At 23.2% G+C, this 26,723-nt stretch overlaps 1 protein-coding gene across 2 annotated transcripts in view; it reads right to left on the bottom strand.

Annotated features, from left to right (window-relative positions):
* The window catches only part of LOC142329258 (homeobox protein araucan-like), a 496,188-nt gene that overhangs the window by 289,370 nt on the left and 180,095 nt on the right, over window positions 1-26,723 (bottom strand). The window contains exon 1 of one of the 2 annotated variants that reach the window (XM_075373679.1): window positions 13,651-13,867. The exons of the other annotated variant lie outside the window; for it this stretch is intronic. Within the exon in view, the coding sequence (XP_075229794.1) occupies window positions 13,651-13,701 (51 nt within the window). The 5' untranslated portion in view covers window positions 13,702-13,867. Of the gene's footprint in view, window positions 1-13,650; window positions 13,868-26,723 lie in introns of those variants that run through there. 2 annotated transcript variants of the gene reach the window in all.

Raw genomic sequence — 26,723 nt, 5'->3', positions numbered from 1 at the left:
AGTGATAGAAAACTAGAAAAAACAGCTGTAATTTTTTTAACGAATCTCGTGGAAAAAAACACATTTTGTTTTCATTCTCCTGTATTATTATAGATTTTCTCAGAATAAAGGTATCGTCTATCGATTATTTAAGAGACTAAAAGTGGGAGAAAAGGAAGACTTTAATTTCAAAAACAAATAATTCATTTATTAAAATAATACTCATAATATTTGAAAGTTTATATAATTGTAAAACTTGCCAATAGTTGATTTAAACTTAAAACATTGACAATCGTTTTTTTTCTGACAGTCTTTGTTGCCTACGCAATCAGTAAATAATAAATAAGTTTATTACTGTAAACTTTGTAGACAGCAACACGAAAAAGCTGTTGACAAATATTCATTATTCAAAATAATAATCGTAGAAGATTTTAAATCGTGAAAAAGTCTTTTATAATTGATTTTTTGTTTAAATAAGATGATGAAAAAATTTAAAATAAGATTTTAAAATTATATATATAAATAAAATTGTAATTTACTTTCTTTTTTTTTAATTTCGTTCATACAAGTTAAGTTTTAATATCGTAAAAGTTTTCCTACCGCACAAACTGTGAACATGGAAAGTTCCGTCGCGGCGCTCTTATCGTTACCATAGTAACAGGATGCGCGCGCAATAAACGATCAGAAAAGAGGTGGCAGACATACGAAAATAAAGAAAAAGTAAAAAAAGCTAAAGCTGTGTTTTCTAAAGGGATTCAAAACACTGTAATTTCCTCATTCATTTTAAAAGTACTTTAGAACTTCCTAATTTGTTAAAATGTATTTTTTTATGTATTTCTTTTTGTTATTCTTTTTATTTATTTATTGTTAAAATTAATACTTTTTAATTGTGTTTTATTCATTTACATCTTTGTTAATCATTTTTTAAAACTTGAATATATGCAAGTTTAAAAGTAGAGTTTTAATCGTTGAAAATAAAACAAACTTCCTCGTTAAAAGAATGCATAACTGTACGAGTTAAGAATATTTAATTTTATTATTTATTTATCTAAATATAAAACCTTTTATTGCTAAGAAAAAAATTACCGTACCAAATTTATGTACTTATATTATTTATTTACCCTAGCTGTATATATTTACAAAGATTATATTAATTTATTTGAAAGAATCGGTAGACCTAAAAACTGTAATATTGACCGGATTGTTGGTTATTTTCCTACAGTCAAATATCATAAAGACTTAATTAAAATTTATTAAAGGGTTAGTTGAAATTTAAAAATGAATGAATTGTCTCAAAAACTGTGAAATTAATGCAGTGATACGTTTATTAGATTTAAAAAACCGTATCACGGTTTTATCATGGTTTTAAAACCATGATAAAACACTTATTATTATATCATGGTTTTTTAAATTAATTTTCTCATGAAAATGAATTATTTTATGATTACCGTGTACGGGGTTAACATAATCTAAAAAAAATTACGAAAATAATATAAAACACTTTTGTAATGGTAAAAAAATACCACGCATAACGAAGAACACTTGGTCAATTTTTAATCGTTAAAAAAAAGACCGTTGCCATGGTCTTTTTGGATCCAATTCCTTCCTGAAGTTCCTGGGAAACGATCCAAAAGTTGTGACTTAGTGGTTATGTTATTTAATGATAATACGTCGCCGTAGTCGGCCTCCGTGACGCGAGTGGTAGCGTATTGGCCTTTCATCCGGAGGTCCCGGGTTCGAATTCCGGTCAGGCATGGCATTTTCACACGCTACAAAAATTGTTATTCATCCATCATCCTCTGAAGCAATACCTAACGGTGGTCCCGGAGGTTTAAAAAAAAATAATAAAGTCGCAGTTTCCAATTGGGAAATGTTATTCTCTTGGAAAATTCAGATGTGATTTTTATCGGACATTACTTTGATATTTAAAAAAAAATTTTAACTGTTAACCTGTACAAAAGTAGTTATGAAGGAGTGGTTAGACTGGAAGCAAAGAAACGAAAAGGAAATTTTGAGAATCATTTATTTTTTTATAAATCCTGTCGATTATTTTAAACCAAAAATATATAATAAAATAAAAAAGACTTAATTTTTATCATCTAATTTGAAACATTTTTATAATTATAAAATATTTCCTGTTAAGATTTATGTAATATTTTTACCGAACAATATAGGTTTAAAAAGTGATAACACCCGGGAATCTGTTATGTCCAAATTGCTATTTTTCTCTTGCACATTATTTCTTCTTTTTTTTTTAAATGGGTCTTTATTTGATTTTAACATGTAAAAAAAGAAGAATTTTAATCTTCCATAATACAAAATTACCGCAGTTTTAAAGAATTAATTTTTTTTTAAATCTCTGATCTTTTATTCGTTTCAATATAGATCATCAAGATATCTGTCATTATTATATAAAATTTCATCACAGATCGTCCAACTTTCAACTTAATATAACATAAAAAAAATTTTGTTTTTATTATTAACAGAGTAAAAAGAAATTTACACTTACGTTGGTAATTAATTTTACGAATTATTATTCTTCACAGATAAAATTACCTGTAGATGCTGTTAGTTTATCTTAATAATGAAATAGTTTTTGTTAAATTCATTAAAAATCTAACACAATGAAGAACATCGTTTGACAAAAATGAGAAAATTTGATATTATTATTAATATCCTAATTTGAAAAATATTTTTATCAAAATTTCTATTAACATATAATTTTATGCGTTAAAATCGAATTTCTTTCAATCCGTATATATATTTACATGTTACATTTTTTAAAGCAAATCTTTTTTATTTACCTAGATTTACAAATCTTCTATTTTTTACTCACAACAAAATCTTAAAATTGTTATAAATGGTTTAAATAGAAAACAATTTTTAAAAAAGTATATCAGATTGGAAAATATTTTAAATTACAACAAATTTATTAAATTGATTGCTATTTCTGAAGAATCATAGTTACTTTTAGATTATAAACACGATAAATTTCGAACAAAGATTTTTTTAACATTTTTTTGGAACCTGTATCTATTTTATTTTTTTTATAAATAATAATAATTGTTTGGTGTTTTTTTATCATAAAAATAGAGTTTGTATAATGCGCTTGTAAGTAAGGAAACAGAAATGTTAAACAAAATGGATTTTTGATAACTAAACGATTTATAACATGGAAATAAAATATCAATCCTTAAAAATATTTTTTTAAGATTTTTTTTCTTCACTAACTTGTCAAATATAGCTTGATATTTAATCTACACAGAGAACATCTTTGTTCTGACGGAATTGTTGAACCGATGGGAATATAGTCGTACTATTTTTTTAAAAATAGATTCATTAGATATGGAAATATTTTCTAGCAATTCTGAAATCCTAATGTAGTAGTTTAGCCTACATCTTTTTTCAAAATATTACGTTAAAATCTGAAATTAACTTGAGATTATTTGCATAAAAAGAGAAGAAAGTTTTTTAAACTGATATATCTGGATTTTCGATAGGTATTCTATTCTACAAGCTTCAGATTTATTTAAAATTAAATAAATTTTATTAATTATTTTTTTACGTTGTTTTAATACATAATTTTTTATCGTACAATTTATGAGTTTACACCTTTACTGCAATAAAATTTAAATAAATTAATTATACAGTGCAATTATATTTATGAATTCTAAATTAATTTAAAAGTTAAATTTATCATTTATTCTTATCTAAATAAATAATTTTTTTTTAATTTTCATGAATAATAATAATGATCTTCAACAAAAAATTATTTTTAACAATTTTTTTTTTTTAATTATACATGCAGTATATTATTTTATTTACATTAATAACAATGAAAATATTCTCTCATTTCAAACAATAAGGGTAAAATATTTTTTTCTGTAAATTATTAGTGAGGTTTCTGGCGTGAATGGTAGCGTCTCCGCCTTTCACCCGGAGGTCCTGGGTTCGAATCCGATCAGGCATGGCATTTTTCATACGCTACAAATTTCCATACAGGCTAAATGATCATAGTACCCGATGCCCGCACATTAAATGAAAAAAAAAAAGTATATATTAAGGATATCGAAAAATTTTGAAAATTTTATAAAATTAATAAATAAAATAAAATTTAATTATTATTTTATACAAGACACAAAACTCGACCTTATTATACATTCCTTCGTATAAAAACTATTTTTAATCACGCACGTAGTTTTAATACTCGTAAATTGTTATCTTACTGTTTTTTTTTGAACCTAAGGAAAGAAGTAATGCTTTTTTTTTAAACTAGTTAAATTTATAATAATTCCAAATTATTTTAATACGGTTTCTATTTAAAAGATAAAAAATAAAATTTCTATTTTGCTTACAGTTAGAAAAGAAAAAAATCTGATGTGGACACCACATAACGTATACCTTGTACGCCCATTAAATTACATACACACTTTTTTTTTTTTTAAATGAAAAGTGCATAAAATTTTATTTCATTAATAACTTCTGATATTTTTCTTTTTTTTATTGTTATTATTGAATTATTATTTATTGTAATTTTATTTTTACAATTAGAGGATAATAATTATTAATAAATCATTATATTTAAAATGAAAAAAATAAGTTAAAAAAAAAGGAGATGAAGTCTGATTCGAACTGTGTCTTCCCCTGTAACATCCAAATATTTCAGTAATTAAACATTTATTTGGCTATAACTCTGGAACCGATGAATATAAGTACAACTTATTATATACTGTTGAAAGCTCTCAATTAGGGCTTATTACTGCAGTTAAGAATAAGTCCAAAATCCAAATGTTTTTGTATTTTGTGCTTTTTTGGACACTTTTGGTCCAGTCGATTACAATCAAAAGGAGAGGTGCACAACTAGATGTTACACCAGTCCTAAACGCAAAATTTCTACATCCTACGGCTAATCGTTTTTTAGTTATGTGAGATACGTACATACGTCACACCGAAACTAGTCAAAATGAATTCAGGGATGGTCAAAATAGATATTTCCGTTGAAATCTTAAAACCGAAATTTTTCACGATCATAATACTTCCTTTACGTCGTACAAAGAAGTAAAAAAGGAAAAAATAATGGTTTATAATTAATTTAACTGTACAAAATAATATTATTAAATTAACAACCATACTTAATCCTTTTTTTTATTTACTACGTTGATAGTATGATATGGATTTTATTTCGATAAATAAAATATTTCTAATCCAAGCGATAGGCATTATTTTGTTTTGTTTAACCTCCGGAACTACCGTTAAATAATAATTACCGTTAAATAGCTTCAGAGGATGAGATGAATGATTTGTAGCCATGTAGCCAGTGTTTGAAAATGCCATGCCTGACCGGGATTCGATCCCGAGACCTCCGGATGAAAGCCCGAGAAACGCATTATTTAGTTTTAATAACATTATTAAACAGACTTTTAGAATCTTTGTATTTTCCCGTTTAATCGAAAATTTTAATACTAAATTATATAAAAGCAACGTTTTACTAAATATCGACTTGTATTTAAAAACTATAATGGTTTGTTTTAATTAAAAAAAATCAAAACTATACTTTAGTATTGCTTGGAATGATCTCTTTTTTAGTGGCTTTATATTGATTGAAAGATTGTATTAGTTAATTTCAAATTGACTTTATTTCAATTTTTTTTTCAAATTTATCAAAATTAAGCAGACTTAAATTTAGTTTGATTTCTTAAAATCAGTACAATTTTAAGTAATTTCGCTACCGATCGCGTTATGAACAAACAACTCAATTAAAATTTAAATATCAATTTTAAATTAAGTTAAGCAATCAATTATTTAAATATTAATCAGATTTATCCTGCGTAAATCAAAAAAATATGACATTCTTTATCGAAAGTAATTCGATATCTGTATTCTTAATATAAAATTTAAAAAAATAATAATTTTCTTGTTCAAGTAGTATCGTCATTTACAATTAGATAAAAAAGATGTTTATATTAAATAATTAAGAGTAAATTTAGCTTTTTCTATTAATATATTTTTATAATTGGCTTGTAAATTCTAAAGTAATGAACACTGAAATTAAAATACACTAGTTTTAATATTAAAGCACTGTACATATCATATTTTAGAAAGATATCGTAATTATTCAGTTTTAATCTTTTTTTTAATTACTCTAATATTCTGTTACGCATTTGAATTATAAAATAAAGTAAATTATATTTTTCATTCTTTCCGAACTGAAAAATATTTCTAATAACAATTTTTTAAGCTTTACAAAATTTAATTCAACGAAAAAATAAAGTTTTTATTAATTTTTAAATGCTTAAAAGTAAGTTCACGTATGAATAAATTAGTGGTATATAAAATTTACTACTAATTTTCAAATTAAAATATCCTTTTAGAATATTAAACGGTTATTTTATTAAAAATTGTTGCAGCAAACTGTTACAGTAGCTTTTTTTATTTTTAATTGTTCAAATTTTATTAGGCAATCTATAAATTAAATTGTATTAATTGATAAAAAATATTGTTAAAAATCACTTTTTTTTAATACTTTTATTTATATAGTTGAATCGATAATTAAAGTCATTCGCGACTTATCATTGTAACTGTACCTATAAATGTGTAGTTTTCAAGAAACTCAGACCGACAATTCCTGAGATGTGCGGTTAATTAAAATCCAACCAGCAATGAACACCAGTATCCACGATCTAGTATTCAAATTCGAATAAAATCGCTTAGTTTTATTAGGATTTGAACCTGAGAACTCTCCTCTTCGAAATCAATTGATTTATGACGACAAGTTTACTACTAAACCAGAGCGGAAGGTTAAATCACTTTTAATGCACAAGGAGGTAAAATAATTCGTCTGTATAATTTAATCGATAAACTAAAATTGATTTAACTTAATTTTATATATTTTTGAAACAAATTTTTTATAATTTATTCAAATAAATTAAAAATTATTTTGTGTAGAACGGAGATAAATTGTATTTTTATAATTATTAGTTTTATGTACAACTTAATTTTAATTATAAAATATGTTCTTTATAAATTAGTATATTTTAATACAATTTTTAAAAATTCCTCACAAAATTGTTTATTAAATTATTCTATTTTAAAATTTGGTACTTACGTATTAACGCCACCGCAGCTACAGCTTTATTTAAAAACAAAGTAGTAATCGGATTTCGGTGGAAAATGAACGGTCACTTTATTCATTTTAATAAATGGTTATTTATATTTATTTATTTTATAAATATAATTTAACCAAACCTACGCTCGCTAACCTCGACTAATTAACACCGTAATTTTTTGAGTATTTATTTAATAAATTCAGTAATTATTGCAGTTATTTATTATTTAAATAATGAAAATACTCCTGTTAATTAGTCAAGGTTAGCGAGCGAAGCGAGCGTAGGTTAAGTTTGGTTAACTTATATTTATCAAATACATAAATATAAATAACCACCATTTATTCAAATTAATAAAGAGACTGTTTGTGGTGACGCTAATACGTAAGTACCTAAATTTTTTACAATTTCTTTAAATTTAATATTCTATTATAATTTTATATCCGATCTCCGTGTTGCGTAAGTAGCGTCTCGGTACTTCGTGCGGAGGTCGCGGTAAGGCATTTATCTTTTCATACGCTACCAATTTATACAGAGTTAATGATTATAACTGTTGATACCCGTTCTTTCATAACAAAAAATTTCCTATTTTTATAAAAATGTATGAAATAATTTTTTTTTTTAATTCTTCATAATGTTAAATAAATTTTATTTATATTCAAAACCAGGTTATGTCACGATTAAGTAGTATTATCAATTTTAGACGAAAACCAAATTACATTTAGATTTGATTACAAATACATATTATCTAAATATATAAATTTGTAAATATATTTATATTTAAACAAAATATAAAGTGTAACTTTTATTTTTTTATTTCATTTATTTATTAATAAATCATAATTTATAAAATAATAATACGGCCGTTTTATATTGTAACGTTTAACGTTATAATTATATTACTTGCCCCAAAGCAATCGTTTTATAAGTATACACTAAAAATCAGATTGTAAGTTACAATTTTGTACTTAACTTGCACGTTTAATATGGTAATTACTATTCAGTTACAATTAAATTTTTTTTAAATATTCACTACCTTTTATTTTAATTAACAAAAATTGGGAAATCTTATTTACTTCTAAAAAGATTAATTAGTTACGGTATATAGGCTAAAGTTCAATGAACATAGTAATATTGTGTCATATTATCGCATGTCAATAAAATAAAATTTAAAAATATATACCTATTTTATACCTAAAATTTTTAAATATTTTAGTTTATAGAATCGTTTATAAAATAATATTGTTCTTTTAAAAATATAAACTATTTTATTTCTATTTTTATTGTAAAAACACGAGTGTCAAAATACTATTTTTCATTATTATTAATTTTTATAATGAATTTGTTTTAAAATATAAAGTTCATTGAACTAACAATTACATAGGGAAGAAATCTGGCGGAGGAAATTGGAACTTAATTTTCTTTTTTTTAAATATTTTTTCATGTTTCATCGAAACTGAATTGCCGGTTATTATGTGTTGCTTTTATTTATATTTTTTTATTCAAGTTTGTTTTCTTAAGAGAAATTGTTACTTTGCCGATCAAATTAAAAATTATTTATTTAAAGTACAGGTATTATATTATCTACGCGAGAAATATAGTATAATTCTCGCGTAGATAAACTATAAAAGTTTTTCGTAAAAGAGAAAATAAATGTTACAATAAAGAATGTAATTTTTAAAGATTTTTTTTTTGTTGAAAATTCTTTTAAAAAAATTTCTCTACGCCGTAATTATTAATACAACAAACATTGTTATAATTTTTTGTGCCACGGCAAAAAATACGTTTAAAAAATATTGGTTCATATATTTTCTACGTAAAAAGTGTAAAGGAAAGCTTGAAAAATTTCATTGTTTCATAGTAGGCCTATTAATAGGAAGTTTATTTTTATCTTTAAAAGTTTAAAGTTAAACTTTACTTTTATCCATCCATTATTATAGAATAAAAAAATTGCAATGTTACAAAGGAAAAATAATTTTTTTTTAATTTAAAAATTCTTTATTAGTTAAGTATACTTCTTGATTTAACTTTTAATTAGTAGCTTTTTTTATATTATAAAACAAATTTTATTTAAATAATTTTTTTTTAATTTAGAGATACAATAGGTATATAAATCAATGTTATTTAAGTATTGTAAAATTACAAGATGATTTTAATGTTAAGACTTTGTTAATAGGATTTTTTTAGTTAAAATTTAAAGTATATTTTATAAATTTATGAAATATAATTTTAAATATTGGTATTTTAAAGTGGTTTTATTGGTATTTTATAAATATAACAAGTAAAGAAATTAAAACTTAAAAAATTGTCGCATTTAAATGTTTTTATTTGAAAGTTTATTTTACTTAAAACTTTTCATAAATTAACAATCAAAATAATAAAAAAGTAAGTTGAAAACTTTAATTGGCATTATTAATAATATTTATCATTAGACATATATATATATTAGGTCTTTATTTCAACGTTTATTTTACATAAATTGGTAAAGTAGATCAGATTATCGATGTCTAAATGGGAGTCATATATTTATTTCCTGAAATAAATAAAATGTCTGAGATTAAAAAAAAAACTATTACAAAAGATGAACTTTCATAGCTTATTGAACTATATTTCTTATTTTATATTTCTTTTTTTTTTTACAACTTATTAAAATTTTATTTACTTTGTATTTACTATTTAGTAATTTGTGATAGGTTAAGTGAAATTTCCGATTATTTGAATAGTAAATTAAAAAATAATAATAATAATTCTTAAAAACAAAACGTTTTGTTGATTACCATAAACTTAATATAAATTTTTAAATCAAAGCTAAATATTATTATTATTAAACCAAATTCGTTTGTATTATTGTAATATAAACGTTAAAACTAAAATCTTTATAATTTATAACAAATTATAGATAGCCGATAATATATTAAATAATTGTAGTTTTAACATGTATTGATTTTAGACAGAAGATTTTCACCTCTCAAAAAACAGATTGCTCGATTTTGAAATAACTTTTTTTGGTTTATTAAATTTAAATTAATATTTAAAAAACAAAACGGATTTTGATAATTTGATATTCTAGATAACGATTCAGTATCACAAACCCCGCTTCTGGGGTTATTAGCCTGAGTAGCAAAGAATTTTTATAATTACTTTTATTAGCCTATTTATTTTATATATGTAAAAATTAATTAATTTTTTTTTCTATACTCGACGTATTTTTTAGAGTATCTAATCTTTTATTTCTGTCAAACTTCATTTATATTGAGCAGTATTTCAAATTAATGAAAAGGTTTATTTTTTAAAAAAGCAAAGAAAATACGTTTTAAAAAAATATTGTATATAGGTAGGTTATTTTTGGAAACAGAGGTTATATTAAAAATACTCTACTGGAATTTAATGCGCATGATCATATAATACGGTTCAGCCCACTAACGCATATCTGCGCGCGCATCTTTTCACCAATAAATGTTAAATTAAATATTTATACATAAAAACTTTTTATTCAGGATTGTTTTTTTTCTTTGTTTTTACGCGCGTATAAATAATTTATTGTTTCATTTACGTTAATTATTCGTAAAAAAAATATATGCATATAAAATTTAATACTTTAGGCTTTTTAATTGTTTTTAAAAACGTTTCCTTTTTATTTTTTAAAAATGATATTTTTAAAACATTACAAAATTTATTAGTAGATATAATAAATAAATTTGAAATGTAAAAATTATTGAGCGATAATAATAATTTTTATTATTTGATTAATTAATATTTATGTCGCGCCGTGATGTCCAGTTCTATCTTATCAAAACACGCACATTCATTCAGTAACACACACACACACACACGCATTCGTTTAATTTCAATGATTTATTAATAAAATACACTAAATAGAATATATATATTAAAGAAAACAAGTTGTCCGTAACCCAATAAATTGTAATTTTATATTTTTTTCTATACACTTTCTGTTTATTGTAATTTAATAAAAATAATATTACACGGTCTCTTTTAAATTAATCTGCAATTATTATTTTTAAATATCCAAATAATTTGACCTACTTATCTTTTTATTTAATTTTATGATTTATCGAACCATTTAGGTTTTGAATTTAATTATCATGCTTTCTACTAATTTCTTTTTTTACAAATATATATATATTTTTTTTAAAATAAATAACACTCGATGAATTTTATTGATTTATTTTAATTAGGCCTTTATTTTATGAAAGCAATATATTTAATGTTTTGATTTACTGGATTAGTTATTAATTAAAAAGTCAATTTTTAAAATTTTTATATTTCGAAATTTATAAAATAATAATAATAGTATTGTAATTTTATAAATTATTTTTATTAAATAAGCAAATTTTTTTTAACTTGATTTCCTGTTTTTAACTATTTATTTTCTTTATATAAATATTATGTAAAATGTTACGTCTACCAGCCTTCCTTCAAATAAACTATCGTATTATTTATATTAAATATTGAATCTAGTTAGAATTAATTAAATTACAAATAAACTTCTGTTTATTTATAGCTTGTTAAATACATATAAATGTATAACTAGGTTTTATTTATGTTTAAAACATATTATCCTTTAAAATTAATATGTAAATGAACATCGATGAATTTTGACAGGTTTTTTTTATTTAATAAATTACATATATATATTTAAACATACATCAGTATAAAACACTCTATAATGATAAGAAAGATTAACGTTTTGTATTTGTAAAATTAAATTGGATTAAGATATCTAATGATTGTTATATATATATATTGATTGTTATATCTAATGAGTTCAAATCGCATTGTGACAGATTACTTGAGGCATGGTAAATAAATATGGTTTTAAAAATTATTGTTTTAATGTAATTTTATTTGATTATTTGGATTATTATACAAATATAATTTAATTAAATTTCTTTTTTTATTATATTGATAAGGAAATTAAGAAAAAAATCAATTTAAATTTAATTTATTTCTTAATAGAATTTATAATTTTTATTTACAACATTTTTAAATATATTTAAATTTAAAAACTATAAAATCTTATCTTAGCCTAATTAAAAATGCAAATCGGAATAATTTAATTATTATTATTATTATAGTAATAAATAATAGGCTTATTAAATATCTCATATAAATTTTACATATAAATACACGTGTTAATTATTAATGAATAACTTTAATATTTATAGCTTATTGTGTTTATATAATATAATATTGTTAGGCTAATTTTATTACTTCATATAAATTTAAACAATTTTAAAATAGTTTATTATTCCGTGTTAATTTTACATTAGATTATAACACGTTTTTTACATTTTATTAACAAAACAAATAGTTTTTGTTTAAAGCTAATTAACATATATATGTGTGTGTGTGTGTGTTTTATTCCTATTAAAAAATATATAATTAATTACTTTTTCAAATTCATTTAGATTATATTTTTAGGTTATTAGTTAATACACATTTCTTTAATATTGTTACTGTTTTTTAAGACTTATTTTTATTTAATTCTCTGTTATTATTAATACTTTTTATTATATCAAATGAATACAATTTGTTGTAATCTTTGTTTTTTCACGCTTTACCGTAAAATATAACTTTGAAAAAAAAATGTAATTTTAAACGGTTTCATTTAAAATTACTACTGTTTATAAAAAAAAGTACTAATTTATATAATTTGTTTTATTAGTAATTTTAAATCAATTTTAATTAATTAAGGTTAATTAACATTCTGTAATATAGATGGATTTGGATTCAATAATTTAGAAAATTAGATGAATACATATTGTACGTATTTTATGATATATAATATTCGCTTGTTAAAGTTCAATGTTACAAGCTGATAAATAATATTTAATTGTTAATAGATTAATAAATATAACAATTAAAATAATAAGAAAAAAATTATTCGGTAAATTTTATTATTTTAAATAAACAGATTTATTTTATTTTATATAATCAATCATAATAACCTCCCTGTTGTTGTACGATAAAAATAATCTATAATATTTTACAACCGTGAATTAATTTTTATTATTATCATTAATACTTTGCTAAACATATTTTTTCATGAATAAATATTTTTTAGGGTTATAGACGAATTGAGATTATTTAAATATAAGTTAACTTTATTTAGGCCATACTTTATTATTGAAATTTATAGAATTTATATCATTTCATTTATAGATAAAAACATTACTACGAACATCCAACGACATATGTTAGTAGAATTAATATTAATTTTATATGGCCTAGTTAAATAATTTATATTATTATATAAGCTTAGTTTTATTTTACTATTAATTTTTATTTATTATATTTATATACTTCCTTTTATAGAAATAATTTTATTTTACTATCATTCCGTATGTCGGCTATGCAATATACGTGTAAATATATTCAATTTTACGTATTACTTAAATTATTCTCCTTTTGTTTACTATATGTATATTAAAAAATTAAGCGTCATTTGTATCACTGTAGGTCATTTTTATCGTTAAAAAATCGATCGAGAAGTCACGTGCCTTATAGTAAAACGAACTAGAAATATCAAACACTTTGTACTCACCTGAGGCGCTGGAGATGGGTACGAGTAACTAAATTGTGTGTAGGCAGACATATTAACGATAAACAATGATCCTGGCTAGTAAGCATCGGGGATATACGTCAGAGAATCATCCCTGAGATTACAATAAGGGATGATTGGCATCTCAGGGAGGGTTAAACGGTGGTGGAATTAACAGTTTTGAAGAGCGACACTTACACACGTAACACACTGCTTCGCCTCCCTGGCCCGACTGAAGCTTAGCTCTGGCGGACGACCCGCGAACCTCGGTGACCGGATCTCCCTACCGCCGACCAAACTCCGCCTATCTTTTGACTCCGCCTATCGGACACGCCCATTTTATTCGTATAACCCCCGACCACTACACTCGTCCTGAAAACCCCTTCTTACTAAACGTATAACGACTGCAAAAATATCGTACAGTACTCCACTCTGTACAATACTTGTTCTGTAAACCGACGTGGGATGTTCAAACCTCGTTCCTACATAAATTCTATCTCACTCTTTGTTTCTCCCTCGTTCCGTCTCTTTTTAACACTGTTTCTCCCTTTATCCCACTTCTAACAACACACAAAAAAATAACAAACATCTATCCAGCAGTAACTTACAACAGTACATATTTAGCACGAGTCATTCTTTCAACATAATTTACTTCTTTTTTTCCCTCTTTCGTTTTTTTTTTCTAAAATATACAATTTGTACTTAACTAATATCGTCTGAAACCATGCCAACTTTAAAGTTACACGCATTTATTCATTATATATTTAAAATGTAGACTATATATTTCAGTAATAGTTTTTTTATTATTATTTATTATTGTTATTTTTACAGATGAAATGATAAACTAAAAATTATTTGTTCGACTATAGTTCTTTGAAAAAAATACAACAGAATGCATTCTTTGCATAAGTTATAAGTTACGTTAAACATGTCATACAAAAGTTTTTACTTAAACCTATAGATACCATCTATCTAACTTAAAACTATTACTATTTTATTTAACTATACTTTTTATTTTTTGTTAGTTGTAATTTAACAAACTCCGTAATAAATTTTACGAATTTATTTAAAAATAAAAAAATATGTATTTAATACATATAAACAAGTGGTTTGAAAAATTTAGTTCAACTCATTACATGGCGTTTTGTTGTAGCATATAGGTAGATAAATGATTTATATTTTAAATTTTGGTTACTAAATAGCTAAGATGTATTCTTTCATGCCACATTAATCTACTTTATTTTTCTACATTTTTAATTCAATATAACTTGTGTGATGAGTATTTTAAAATCTATTTCATATTGCTTTAATAAATGTAAAGCTACAGAATAGAATTAAAATCGTAAAAAGTAAATTAATAAAGGAATTAAATTATAAAATAAATATTTAATAATAGATTGTAATCTACATTATTATTAATATCTCAAAGTTCTTATTATTAAGCAATTAAACAAAGATAACACATTTTTAGTTGTGTTATTCAACCTATCAACCTACTTTGTTCAACTTTTAATTTCGATGAAATGAGCCGAATCCGGTGTTTCCTTACTTTAATTTGTAAAGGAAATAAGCCTAATTATCCCGTAATAAGTTTCTTCTAGATAGGATCAGTAGAATATTTTTAAAACACAAATAATTTTTTTATTTGTTTGAGATAATCATTAAACTACTAAATTGTTATAGTGTAACTAGAAGAAACCTGAAGTCATTATGTTTAAAGTATTTTTAACTCGAAACATCAGCAAAATTAACCGGAAAAGTTTATGTAAAATAAGATATATTTCTCTATAGCCTTAAATTACACGCGGTAATAGTTATTTAGAATTTTTTTTTCTAATTCAAATTGATGGTTAGTTGGTAATTACTCTTTATTTAGCACCCACTTCAAAAACTTTAAGTTTAACGAATTTAAAAAGTTATTTTTAGAGGGTGGTTTTTAAAGCGAATCATTCATGATATTAAAATTAACTTTTCTAGTGCTTATTTTAAATTATTTTATTTTTAATTTACTTAATTATAGATGACCACAGACAGTAACAATGAAATTTATTAATTTCACAGTTTATTTAATACATTTTATATCACTGTAGCATCTAAAACAATAATGGCAACCTGCATGCAAATTTTTTTAGACAAAAAAGTTTATAAATCCATACTTTATTTTATTTTTTAACAGGTATAGTGTGAAATGTAAACTTTTTGTAATAAATTAATTATAATTATTTTAGAAAATATTTTAAGAGTGATAAGATTTTTATTTTGAAAGCATAATTAAATGTCACGGAATAAGAATGGTTTTTCCTTATTTGTAAAAATGTCATTGACTTAACTATCTAACTGTAAAGAGTATTAGATAATGAAATTACCTGTTAAATTATAAGTTAAACTTAAATTATTGTAACTAACTACCGATATTATATTAAAATAATACTAAAGGATATTGAGGACTTAAACAAAGGATATTAAGGACTCTTTTACGAACTTTTAAAATTCGTAAAAGAGTCTTTTTATCTGGACCACAGAATTCCATACAAGTCTACATAACCTGTAAAACAAAACTTTCCAAAATGTATAATCATGTGGAAATTATAAATAAATATATATTAAAAATCATCAGTATGAAGATTTTCCTTAAAACTAGGCTTATAATTATTTTGGAACCTAAAATTCATAAACGTTTAGTTTATGTTTCCTTGGAGCTTCCTCTTTTATAAATTTAAAAAACATTTTTATTTAGAAACTTACAATTTTTTTAACTAAAACATAAAAAATTAGTAGCCTATATTTATCTAACTAGATAGAAAAACTGAAAAAAAGGCTTTGTGTATGAAATAATTTGTTTGAGCATTACTCACTTGTAAGTTCACATAATACTTTTATTTTTAATTGAATATTTGAATCTTAGGAAAATTTTGTAGCCTATGCAAAGGGTATAGAACAGTTTTGTCAGTACACAAATTATTATTGTAAATTATGACAAGGTTTCTCTATTTTCTCTTGAAAATACAAATGAATTTAAATTTTGAAATAAATAAATAAAATGCGTAACTTTTTATCAGGTACAGTTTTGAAACATTATATTTTTTTGTTTTCATAAAATAAGCCTACATGTATAGTATTTATATGTAGAGCCATTTCTTATTGAAAAAGTAATAATTAGGCGATATTATTTTTTTTTTTTAATTAAAAATATTCTTTTATAAAAAGTAAGATTTTCAAGCCAAAATAAGATGCATTTTTAATTTTTAAACAGTCATCAGTTGTTATAATAGAAATTTGACAAAAAAAATCTAAACAAATAAAAAATATGTATAAACAGAATCACTAACATTTATAAAGCAATGAAAAAATAATTCTGTGAAATTTTACAGTAAAATCTAAAATAACGAGCTTACATTCTTGTCACTCACAATCCAAGCGGAGAAAAGTAACTTATTTGTTTGTAACTCAGATTTATTTTTCAATTTATTAACGTACTTTTTACGCCAACATAATTATATTTTTTTCTACCATTCATTATATTTGTGCTGATATTTATGTTTGCTATTTCTTTTATAACATATGTTTTTATTATTATTATTGTTATTGTTATTACTCTTAAAAAGAGCACCTAGTTATAGATTTTACTATTTGTAAACACTTTTTCTTTTCGTTATTTTAAATCACATTGTATTCTATAATATTCATTGTTTTTATATATATACAAAAATATTTATATTTATCCATTTTTACTTCCTTGTACGAAGTAAAAGAAGTATTGTGATGACGAAAAATTTCGGTTTTCAGATTTCAACGGAAATATCCATTTTCACCATCCCTGAATCCATTTTGACTAGTTTCAGCTTGATGTCTGTATGTATGTATCTCGCATAACTCAAAAAACGATTAGCCATAGGTTGTTGAAATTTTGGATTTAGAACTGTTGTAACATCTAGTTGTTCACTTCCCCTTTTCTTTGCAATCAACTAGACCAAAAGAGCCCAAAATCCAAACCATTTGGATTTTGGACTTATTCTTAACTGTAATAATAAGCCCTCATTGAGAGCTTTTCAACGACATATCATACGTGATACTTTTTTCATTGGTCCAGAGTTATAGCCAAATGAAATTTTAATTAATGAAATATTTGGATCTTATAAGGGGAAGGCACACATTGGTTCGAATCCGACTTCATTTTTTTTAGCTTTTTTTTTAAATTTAAATATATTGATTTATTGTTAATACTTATTAATATCACATTGTAAAAAAATTTATAATAAACAATAATTTTATAACAATAAAAAAAAATATGAACTTATTAGTGAAATACAATTTTATGTACTTTTCATTTTATAAAAAGGTATATATATAATTTAATAGGCGTACAAGGAAGTCATGTGATGTCCACATCAGATTTGGTGAAACACCTGATTATTTAATATTAATTGAAAATTATAATATAAAATCGTATTATTTTTTTATTTATGCATTTACTACTACTTGATAATCTACTTGATAATAAGTATTGCTATAAAATTTAGTAACCTTCTCCAGTTTCGTTTTTGTTACATCATAATAATTTGAAAAATATAGTATTAGATATATATAGGACTTATATTTATTTAAAGAATAATACAGGGACACTTTTACTCTAACCTAATATTTCAGGTGAAGTTGTTGAATTGATATTGTATAAATATTTGATGTTAATAAAAACTAATATTTTAGCAATTGTAACTTTGTTTACTTTTATTAAAGAATTGGAGGACGGTATCTCGCTTTCAAATGAATTAAATTTAAATGAAGTGCTACAAAAATGTGTGTATATATAATACAATAGGTGAACAAGGACGTCATGTGGTGTCCAGATCAGATTTTTTTTATTTTATATGAATTAGAATACATAAAATCAAAATCACTTGTAACGAAATAAAAAACAGATAACTTATATAAGTAAATGTACATTTCAATTGTCAAACTAACATTATCAGTATGCTAAATATTAAAAAAGAGTAATTAAGGATAAAAATAATTAAATACACAAGAAAAACATGAAAAAAATTATTTAACAGATTCGATTGTGTTTCTAAACGCTTTAGGTTGAATTCCCGGTTAGGCTAGTCATTTTTCACTTGTTACATTTCAGTGCAACATTTCCCGCGCACAAGTCTTAGAAGTCTCAGGAATCCTCTGGTGATTTATTTATTAAAAGGAAAAAAATTCCAAAAAAGTAAATCAGGGAAAATATTTTTCCTGGATTGATGTCAGTCTAAATGGAGAGTTTTAACGACATACAATTTTGTAAACAAACTATTTTGTTTCAACTTTACATAGCTACGTTGAATTATTTCGATAGTTATCTGATTTTTGTGTTATTTTACTAAATGGTAGATGTTTTATGTAATGTTTCGTAAGAGATGGTTTTTTATTTATTTACAATATACGGTTTGTTTGTTTGTTTGTTTAAAACTTGTTTATGTTAATTTTTAATGAATTCCATATTATTATTATGACGATGATATTTAACAAACAAAATGCGCATCTACTTATAGATTTTAATTTTGTAAGTACTCTTTTCAGTATTTTACTTTAATAGTTTTATGTTTATAAATTTAAACAGAATAAAAGTTTTAAGAACAGCATTATTAGATTTCATTAGAAGATTCATAAACTATTATTCGGTCTGATAAATAAATTAACCTTATCAGAATGTTGTTTAATTATTAATTAATAAGCACAACCGAAATAATTTACTCTAAAAAAAATTGAAGAAAACTTTAAGTTACAATAAGATTACTTTTTTTATTTTTAGTTCTTTTTACTTTGTTGAAACTAATTATAAGTTACTTTAAAACTTTTAATATCTTAATAAGTTAGAATGTTAGATTATACCAAACTTTTAACAAAACTTAAAGGTCGTTATAAGTCAACATGTTACTACAACTTAACAAGATTCTCTAATTATGTGCTTTATTACAAAAATGAAAAATAATAATTAACTTTTTCCTTCAAAGTGACTTTTTTTTACTAATACAAACTAATTCAACAAATTTTCGTTTAAAACTAGAAAACTGATTTTGTGATTTAACAACTTAGCTTTTAAATATTTCCATTAAAAATGTATTTAACGTTGTAAATTAATAGCAGAAGAAATCTATCATCAGGTAATTAGTCTACAAAAAAACTGCCGGCGTTGTAAAAAGTAGATCTATGAATGAACAACATAGATTGATTGATTTTACAAATACCACTTCTGCAATGTATCTTAATGAAAGAATTTTAGAAATGCCTGTTTATTTATTTATCGAGATATTTAGGACGGATAATATTAATAATACTGCAACAGAATTTATTAAAATAATACTTTTTAATTAAATGTTGAACGAATTATAAAATTATTTTTTTTGGAAAATAAATAAATAAAAATTTAAAAAATCTGTAAGCAGCAAAAATTTTTTATTTTGTGATTTTCTAGTCGATACTAAATGAAAAAAAAAAATACAAATAACGAACAAGTCGTCCATTATTTGGTACTGATTTCAAAAAGTCCATCCTTTTTGTTTTAATTTTTATTTAAAATACTGGTAAGCCTACCAAAAAACAACGCGAAAAACTTACCTAAAAAGAAATTAGAAAATAGTAAACACTCTTCTGTCTGAAATAAGAAAAATCTTATTTATTATTTTTTTTTTTTTACCTCAAATTACCTAATTACTTTTCATAATGAAATTTCGTGTTAAAATATTTTAAGTATTCGGATGGCTTTAGATCATATAAAATTATATTCTAATAATCCAATAATAATAATAGTTTAACCATAAATATTTTTATTAAGTCAAAAAATACGAAATTATCTCATTTTGTGTTACAAAACCAACAATTTTCGTAGGCATTATAATGTAAGAAACTTATAACAGGATCACCAGAATAATTTCCTTTCAAAATTAAAATGAAATGATTAAAATTGGTGCATTTAGTCGGTAAAATAAATAGGAGTCGATCAAAGTACCTCTTTCTTATTTTGAAAACTCCTGAATATGTAGTCATTATTAATTATCTAAAATGATTTTTCTTAAACACTACTAATTTATTAGATCAAATATTGGACAGTAAAAACAGAAATCAATATTTACACTACATTTTATATTTTTAAATACCGAACGTAAAATATTATAATTTTAAAAAATCTGATGCGGAACCACATGACTTCCTTGTACGCCTATTAAATTACAATACACATTTATTTTTAAATTAGAAGTACATAAAATTTTATTTCACTAATAACTTCTGATTTTTTTCATTTTTTTTTATTATTAAATTATTATTTATTATAGAATTCTTTTTACAATCAGAGGTTAATAATTATTAATAAACCAATATATTTAAATTAAAAAAAAAAAGAAAAGGGTATGAACTCGGATTCAAACCAATGTGCCATCCCCTTGCAAGATCCAAATATTTCATTAATTAAAATTTCATTTGACTATAACTCTGGAACCAATGAAAATAAGTACCATTTATGATATATTGTTGAAAAGCTCTCAATGAAGGCTTATTACAGCAGTTAAAAAAAGTTCCAAAATCCAATTTTTTTTTTGAATTTTGGGCTTTTTTGGACACTTTTGGTCCAGTTGATTGCAGTCAAAAGAGAAGGTACCAAACTAAATGTTACACCACTTCTAAATCCAAAATTTCACATTCTACGACTAATCGTTCTTTAATTATGCGAGATATATTCGTTACGCCGAGACTAGTCAAAATGGATTGAGGAATGGTCAATATGGATGTTTCCGTTGAAATCTGAAAAGCCAAAATTTTCGGAATCACAATACTTCCTTTACTTTGTACAAGGAAGTACAAAAAAAAATTTATTTTATTACTTTTGAAATATTTTTTTAAATTTTACTTTATTATTGGATAAATAAAATAAAATACTAACATGTTATTTTTCATAAAATTGTAAAACTTTGCAATTTAAATTAAATAACACAAACCATTTTACTTTACTTCTAATTCTTTCTTTTCATATGTGTTTCATGTAATTTTTAAAATTTACTTGAACTGTCTTATGAAGAAACATGATGAACCTTAATGTTAGTAATAATACTAAGGGTTTTTCATTTTTCTTAACATTCATTTTCTTTTGTAATTATTTATATTATATTATAAAAATATTATTGCTTAAATACAAACATTAATATTATTAGTTACTATTATTTATAAATAATTTTAGTACTAAATACAAAATTATTTTGCAACAAAAGAAATCTAAAAAAGATTTTATTTGTATAAATTTAAATGAATTTCGATTTTTTTAGATTAACTTAATTTATCTATCACGTGTCAAAATAATATTTAATATGTTTTAAATTCAGTTTAACCGACATTACCACTATCTGAAAAAAAATTCAATTTTCAATATCAGAAAACGTCGTATTTGATATGGAATATTTTTAGGGTATTTTTCAAAATCATCAATTTTTGTTTGGATAGACGTATTTAATCTATTTATAGAGTAATATTTTTTTCAGTTCTTTAAAACGTCCATTGAGATGATAAAATTAAATACAAATATTTTTAATGACATTAAAATTTTACGAAATTATAAAACTGCTTTGCACAACACTATTTCTTTTTTTGTAATTTTAAAACTAAAATTTCTAAAAAAAATCACATTTTTATAATATTTAGTAATAATTATTTTCATTATTTTATTTATAGTCGCATCAACAATTAGTGTCATTAATATTTTGTTACAGAAAATTGTTTACAAATAACTAATATTTAAAATTTACAATTAAACTATCTTTGAACATTAGAATATTACCACTATTTAAGCAATATTTCAAATTGACAGTTATACATATTAAAATTTGTTAAATTAAGTTCCTCATTTTATTATCGTATAAAAATTTTACATCGTGTTGATGTGATCCTCTCGACTAAGCATCTTCTTTATATTTTGACTTAACTTTAATTGTTGACGACTAGCTGTAGATTTTGGGAGAATTTAGGAGATGATGGTTTATAGCCCATTGTACATTACATACTTCATAGTAAAATTGAGGAGAACGAAGGAGGTAGGAATTGGTGAATTTAGTGTGCCCCAATCCTTAGATTTGTTAGAATTTTTTGATCTCATCTATTGTGAAGGACGAGTAGTTCTTCAAACACATTTTTTCTAATTCCGTATAAGCCCGTGGGTGGACTTAATAACCAAAATTTGTTCTACTGAGTATTTATTTTATTGCGGGTTTCCCTTATAAAATAGTTCTGAATTACCAAATCCATTTAACGAGGCTCTCTTAGCAGCTTCATCAGACTATTTATTACCGCGAATGTCGAAATAACTTGGAATCCAATCAAAAACTACCTTTTCGTTTGTATCTGAAAGTTTCATGAATTTTCTGAACGATTGGCTATGAGTTCCTTCAGTCTAAACTTGGGTTTGTTTTTTTTTGTTTTTTTTTTGATTTTTTTATTTGGAGCACACATAAGAAAATATAGATAAATTTTTCTTTATTAGGGGTCCGAATAATTTCTAAAGCAGAATATATATAGTGTAAGCTTCACATAAAAATATAGAGAAAGGCTTTGAAACGAAGTGGTTTCCACTTAATAAATTTATTTTTACCACTTACAGGCAATATTTATAAAATTATTGGGTTAAAAACTTTGAGAACATCAAGTCAACTGTACATAATTTTATAATTTAAATAATATAAAGATGGAGGGACTTTATTAGAGGTGCTATTAATTTATACAAGCTGCAGGGCGTGCCGTAGGCATGCCTCCGCAGCTAGGCCCTCCGAGCGGGTTGCCCTGGCGGGCGGCGTCTCAGAATGGGATTATTAGATGTCAAAAAATGATTACCACTTGTGTAAAATTCTTTTTCTTTTAATGATGAAAATTGATCAAATAAAAGCGAAAAAATATCAGCAAATCTTCCCAATTAAATTTGGTTTAGATCGGTTTAGTCACAATCTCAACATTTTGAAGATCAATGATATTCATATGAAATTCAGTCAATACGAGAGCTGGAAGCTTAAATATAAATTAAATTAATTTATATATTATATTCAATTTACGAAACAAATTATTGTAATACGAAACTAACCTTCCTTGACACGATAACAAAAGAGAAGTTGGCTTCAAAATCAATAAATCGCTAAGGAGGATATATAGGATTTACAATTCTAATTTTGACTATTATTGTTTCTTCTAATTTTGACCTTTGTAGTTTACCATTTGATCTGACCCACGTGTTTTGCCTTTATGTACGTTTAATTGTAACTACAAGGCCAAAATAATATCATATATACGATTTTAAATGGATAATCGATATTACTTTCAATATCGATTTATTTGTATCGATCATAGTTGTGTTTTAAAATCTGCTACGATATTGAATGAATGAAATACACCAGTAAAATTTATTAACTTATTTCATAATTATTATTACTGTTGTTATTTATTGTTTATAAACATTTAAGAAAAATTCTTAAATGAAAAAATTCAGTCTGAAGTATTGATATACATGTAGATAAATACAATTACACCTGTGGATTTTACAAAAATAGATTACTTTCTACTGAAAGGCTCTTAAGTTACTAAGATAAGTAGCTGAAATAAAATGCCCTGAATCATGCTTTACTATTATTTTATTTTAAATTTGAGTTTGTTTGTTGGCAATCTTAACAAGGTAACGAATTTTCGTTTACTATAAATAGTATTCAATAATATTGTTAAAATTTCTGTTACAAAATATATATGCTTATAATTTAGTTAACTATCTTTATTTAAATGTTTAACTGTTTATAAATTTGATTAATAGTTAGAAACCTATTTTAACTGCTTCTATTGAATTTAAAACTGTATTTATCTAGGTTTTTAAAAAAGAAATGTCAAATATGAAAGTATTAAAAGGTAAAAATAATATTTTTTTTAATTTTGACTTTTATAAATCTACGCTAAATAATAAGCAACTATGTAATTTTTAATTTTGTGCCAACTACGTACAAAAAGTTGTGCAGTTTAAAGAATTGACAAAAGTTTTATTTTTACTTCTTAATAAAGTTAGTTTTATCTACTTCTTTAAAAAAAAATATTATTTTATTTTGATTTCAAGTATGGATACACATAAAAAACGTTTCCTTTATAAAAAAAATCAGGAAAAATTTAAAGGTAATAAATTCTTGTATTTTAAAAATAATAAAAGGGATATAAAGAAAAAATCGTAAATAATCATCGAGCATTTGTTTTTAAAATCTCTTGAAGTTTACCGTGAATATATTTTAAATAACAAAGTGATATCATGTTATCATTAACACTATAAAAATCCAACTCTGACCAATAATTAGAATAAATATACTTTCATACCATTTACACGCAAAAAAAAATATTTTTATTAAGTTGCCCGGAAAAAATCTTGTAATTGAACCGCTTGAGGAAATGAACTGGAAAATATGATTAGTCAAAAACGTTTAAAAATATGTTTTTAAAATTTTAAATTCAACATCGTATCGTAGCTCTTTATTTATACATACCATAGTAGTCCAGCTTTTAAGGTAATAAACATTTGAAAAAGATTTATTAATTTCTGCGGATATTCGTTTATTTTGTCTTTTTAAAATTAATTTAGGCTTTCTCCAATATATGAAAGTTAATTATTTAAATAATTTTTGGAACGAAAGAGATGTTTTTTAATTCCAAACACAATATGGAAATAAAATTTTGAGATTAAATCACTTTTCACATATTTTAAAACACATTAAACCTGATTGCGTTTTTATGATAGACTTCTTCAAATTCAGGAAATTGGTTTAATAAATATTTTAACAAAATAAAACAAGATAGATTTGTTTAAGAACTGAAAATAATTTTAAATTTTAATTAACATTTTTTTAAACGATTTTTTAAAATATATTTTTCTGATCGCTTAATAATAGAATATATAGATATATCACGAACGGATAGATATTCTTCTACACTTATAAAATATTTTAACTGCCTCAGCATTTACCTAGATGGATCAAGAGAAACCGTGATTAAAATATTAATCAGAGAATTATCATAAAATGCACAATTAATAACAAAATAAAAAAATTGATGTGATTAAAGTCCGTATTGATTATTTAAATTATAAATACATGAAATAAGGTTACGGGAAAAACATGAAAATATAAAACTAAATTTAAAATACAAAATAATGAATTTAAAATAAATGTTTATTACTAAATAAATATAACATAAAATAAATTTTACTAATTATAAAATATATTGAACAATTCGGAAGGCATTTAAGAATTATTTAAGCATATGTTTTACAAATACGCTGAACGGGATGCAAAAAGTTCAGAAATGTTCACTTTAATTTAGTAATTTATATTAAATATTCATATACATAGAGAAATATTTTTTCTGTAAAAAAAAAATATTTTGGTTATTATATTTTAAATAAATCGTTGGGAAGATTTTTTTAAACGGTTCGATAATTTATTAAAAATAAATTTTGTATCTTGTTTTACAGTTTAATAGTAGTTTAGCTTTTAATTTATAATCCTCTAAAAATTTATTTAAAAAAATTATCGAAATTAGTCCAATTGAGTTTAAAAATAAGCTTTAAATATATATTTAAAAAAGATCGATCGAAGAATAACCTCTTTCTTTTTTTTTTAAATTGGTAAGTTTTTTGTTACAATTTCTGTTATTATGTAAATAAACTTAATCTGTTACGTTTAAGTGCAGCACTATTATTACAGAAAAAAAACGATATATTTGTTCTACCGTTCTTCATCGTTTATCCTGAAAAAATAAACTAAAAATTTCAATTCGCTTACGTAAAATTAAATAAAAAAGTTTATTTAATAAGCCTTCAAAATTGATAAAACTTACTCGTAAATAAAACATATGACATTTTTTTAAATATTTTTACTTACAGTTGCATCAACAATTACAGTCATTAGCGACTTAAATATATGACCATAAATAATAAACAATAAACACAACTAGCACAAGAATAATAAATGGGTAATAAATATTTAAGCATCACCACTAGTTATTTTATTTACAAAAATTCAACTTTTTCACATTTATTA

The sequence above is a fragment of the Lycorma delicatula genome, chromosome 8, assembly GCF_047948215.1.
Source record: "Lycorma delicatula isolate Av1 chromosome 8, ASM4794821v1, whole genome shotgun sequence".
Classification (NCBI taxonomy): domain Eukaryota; kingdom Metazoa; phylum Arthropoda; class Insecta; order Hemiptera; family Fulgoridae; genus Lycorma; species Lycorma delicatula.
The sequence above is the reverse complement of the archived record's forward strand: the minus strand, read 5'-3'. Positions and strand labels throughout refer to the sequence as shown.